The sequence below is a fragment of the Lipotes vexillifer genome, unplaced genomic scaffold (assembly GCF_000442215.2).
Source record: "Lipotes vexillifer unplaced genomic scaffold, Lipotes_vexillifer_v1.1 scaffold1699, whole genome shotgun sequence".
NCBI lineage: Eukaryota > Metazoa > Chordata > Mammalia > Artiodactyla > Lipotidae > Lipotes > Lipotes vexillifer.
The window spans coordinates 349969-352922 of record NW_006796961.1 but is presented as its reverse complement, the minus strand read 5'-3'; the positions used below and the strand labels follow the sequence as shown (position 1 = coordinate 352922).

Here is a 2954-nt window from a genome sequence, read left to right as displayed (position 1 = left end):
CTGGGGAAGAGGACGAGGCGCTTTCGGCCGGGAACGGGGGCGTCCGGCAGGCAGGACCTCGCAGCCCCGGGGGCCGCCGGGAGCCGCGCCCCCTCGGCCCCGCCCCCTCCTCGGGCGCCGACCTAGGCGGTCACGTGACCGAGCCAGGCGGCAGCTGGGGCCGGAGGGCGAGGCGCGCGGACACGGCGGCCAGGCCAGGCGGGGCTAGAGCTGAGCAGGCCGGAGAGGGCCGTGCGCCCGGGGCGGGGGGGTCGCGCCGCGCCCGCCCCCTCCCCGCCCCGCGTGGGGCGTACGCACGCTCCTCTCACCGCCCCTCTCTCTGCGCGGGGACCCCTGGCGGACGGCGCGTGGACATGGCCAGCGATGCTTTGCAGGTAGGCGCACCTGCGTCCTCAGCCCCCTGGCGGCCAGCCGGCACCGGGGACCCCCGCCCTCGCGCTGCCGGAGCCCCCGGGATCGGGGCGGCCAGGGCGGGTCCCCCCCTCCCCCGAGCACTGGGCGCCCCCTCCCTGGGCCAGCACCGTGGAGCCAGCACCGTCCCCTTCTCAGCAGGTGGAGGTACGCACAAGGGGGGAGCAGGGAGGTCCTCAAGCACCCCCAAGCTCCGCCCTTCCCCGAGAATTAGAGGGGCCGCGGCGGAGGCTAGAATTCAGGTGTCTGTGGCTGGTTGTGCATCCCGGTGCCTGTCGCCCCTGCCACTCGTTCTCCCTCCCAGCGTTCGGTTCCGGGCAGGTGCATCTCCACCTGAGCAGGTGCCTGGCGCGGTGCCCCGGGAAGGGAGGAGGCCGCCCGGCCCGTTCCTCTCCCCCGCACAACAAAGCTCCAGCCGCCCCCACCTCCAGACTGAGCTTTACGATGGTCCCGACGCCACCCAGATTGTCACCTGTTGCCGGAAGTGCCAGAGTCACCTCATTAGGTCGGGGGACGGGCCACCCAGCTGCCAGGTGGAACCTTATCCCAGGTGGGGAGTGTCCATATCAACAGACTGGGGATTCTCTTATACCTGGAATCCCACCTGGGCATGGGCTGGGTCACCCCACAACATACACACACACACACACACACACACACACACACACACACACACACACACACACACACACACACACACGCAGAGGCACAGCTGACTGACACCAACCTGCCTCCCAGCCAGGTTCTTCCTGTGCCACCTTGTGGACATCACAGCCCGGGACTCACCTTCCCTATTTGTGGCTAGCAGTGCCAGGGTGACTTCTGAAACTTCTTTCATTCAGTGACCCAAATCTGAGACATGTCCTGTACCTCTGGTGCCCCCATTAGCGCCTCATCACCCCTCCGTCGTCCTGTGGTTGCTGTGTAACTGGGTTCTCGTCTCCTTCTGCACCTGCCCCCACATCCCCTTTGTGTCTGTCCCATGACCCCCATCCCCCATCCCAGTCCTGCTGATGGCCTGCCAGCCTTGCCGAGGAGCTGGGCGTATCTGGTGTTGCCGATCACACAAGGTCAGACCTTGGGGGCTGGGGAGGGCTGGGGTCTCTGCCTCTACACCTCAGCCCTGGGAGGGCTGTGTAGGAATCCCCTGGCGCATGCATGCGCTTGGCGTGTAGCAAACATGACCCGGACGGAGGCTGTGATTCCTGGAACGAGGCTGGACCTGTGCCCTGGTCCCCTTTCCCATCTCCTTCCTGCTCTCTTCCCCTATCCTGGTCATTCCTTTCTCGTGGCTGCTTGGGTCTGCTAAACTGTCCCTCTGTCTGTCCCAGTGTGTGCCTGTCCATTCTGTGTCCAGCAAACGGATGTCCTGTCCAGATTCCGGAAACGCCCAAAGCATTGAAATCTCCGGACATGGGGTCTGGGTCCCTGGCCACTCTGGGAAGAGGGGAATTCTGGAAGATGGACCATCTGGACCTGGGGTCTCCTGCTTCATGGTGGGAGTTGAGGGAGCAGGGATTCTTCAAGGCCAGGCCAGGCTCCTGATTCATGGGTTCATCATGCTGGCCCTCAGGTGACCCCTGCCCTAGGTAGGAGTGAGTCACCCAAGAGAGGAGAACCCAGGAGGGCGGGCCTCCCTCCCTCCCTGCTCTGCATATTCTCAGGCCTCAGCTGCTGGAGGAGGTGGGGCTGAGGGAGCCTGCCTGGACTTCCCTCATTTGACCTGGCCCTGCTCCTGGCTGTACCCCTGCTCTGCCTGCTGGGGATAGGGTGGGGCTGGGTGGCAGATGGGGCCTGGTTGGTAGCAGGTGGTATTAGGTGAGCCTGAGTTTAAATTCCAGAGCTCTCACTTCCTAACAGTGTGTCCTAGGCCCCGTGCCTTTCCCTCTCTGAGCCTTGGTTCTGCCGTCAAAAAAATGTAGCTGGAGGGTTTTCATGGTGGGGAAAGACGTAGACCAGGCCAGCACCTTGCAGGTGGGGCTGCTGTGAAATCCTTCCTGGGTCATGGTCAGCAGCTCAGCGTGTGCATCTGTGTCCTTTAATCCAGGGTTTCTAAGCCTCAGCACTATTGACATTTGGGGCTGAATCATTCTTTGAGATGGAGGCTGTCCTGTGTACTATAGAATGTTGAGCAGCATCCATGGACTCAACCCAGTAGATGCCAGTAGCACCCCCAGTTGTGACAACCAACCGAAAATGTCTCTGGATATTGCCAAATGCCCCCCAGAGTGGGGTGGTAGAGGAGGCGATCCCCTCCCCCATGGAGAACTGCTGCTGCCACCTCTCTGAGCCTCAGTTTCCTCACCTGTAAAGTGGGGGAGAATTATGGCAGTTGCTCAGGGTAAATGTAGGGGTCAGTAGGATCATGGGAGTGATGCTTTTGGCCTGAAGTAAATCCTCCCTGGGGGCAGCTGCCCTTGAGGTTGGTCGGGAGCCACCCATGACTTTCTTCATCTCTGAAATGGGTTCTCATGGCGGCGGCAGATAATGTATGTGGGGCTCTTCATGCCACACTGACACCTAGCTCAGATTCTGGGCATTCC

At 62.3% G+C, this 2954-nt stretch overlaps 1 protein-coding gene across 1 annotated transcript in view; it reads left to right on the top strand.

Annotated features, from left to right (window-relative positions):
• The first annotated feature begins 327 nt into the window (after nt 1-327).
• PKN1 (protein kinase N1) overlaps nt 328-2954 on the top strand; it is a 23472-nt gene continuing 20845 nt past the window's right edge. Inside the window, exon 1 of the mRNA XM_007469046.1 lies at nt 328-374. Coding sequence (XP_007469108.1) covers nt 354-374 — 21 coding nt within the window. The 5' untranslated portion in view covers nt 328-353. The remainder of the gene's footprint in view (nt 375-2954) is intronic.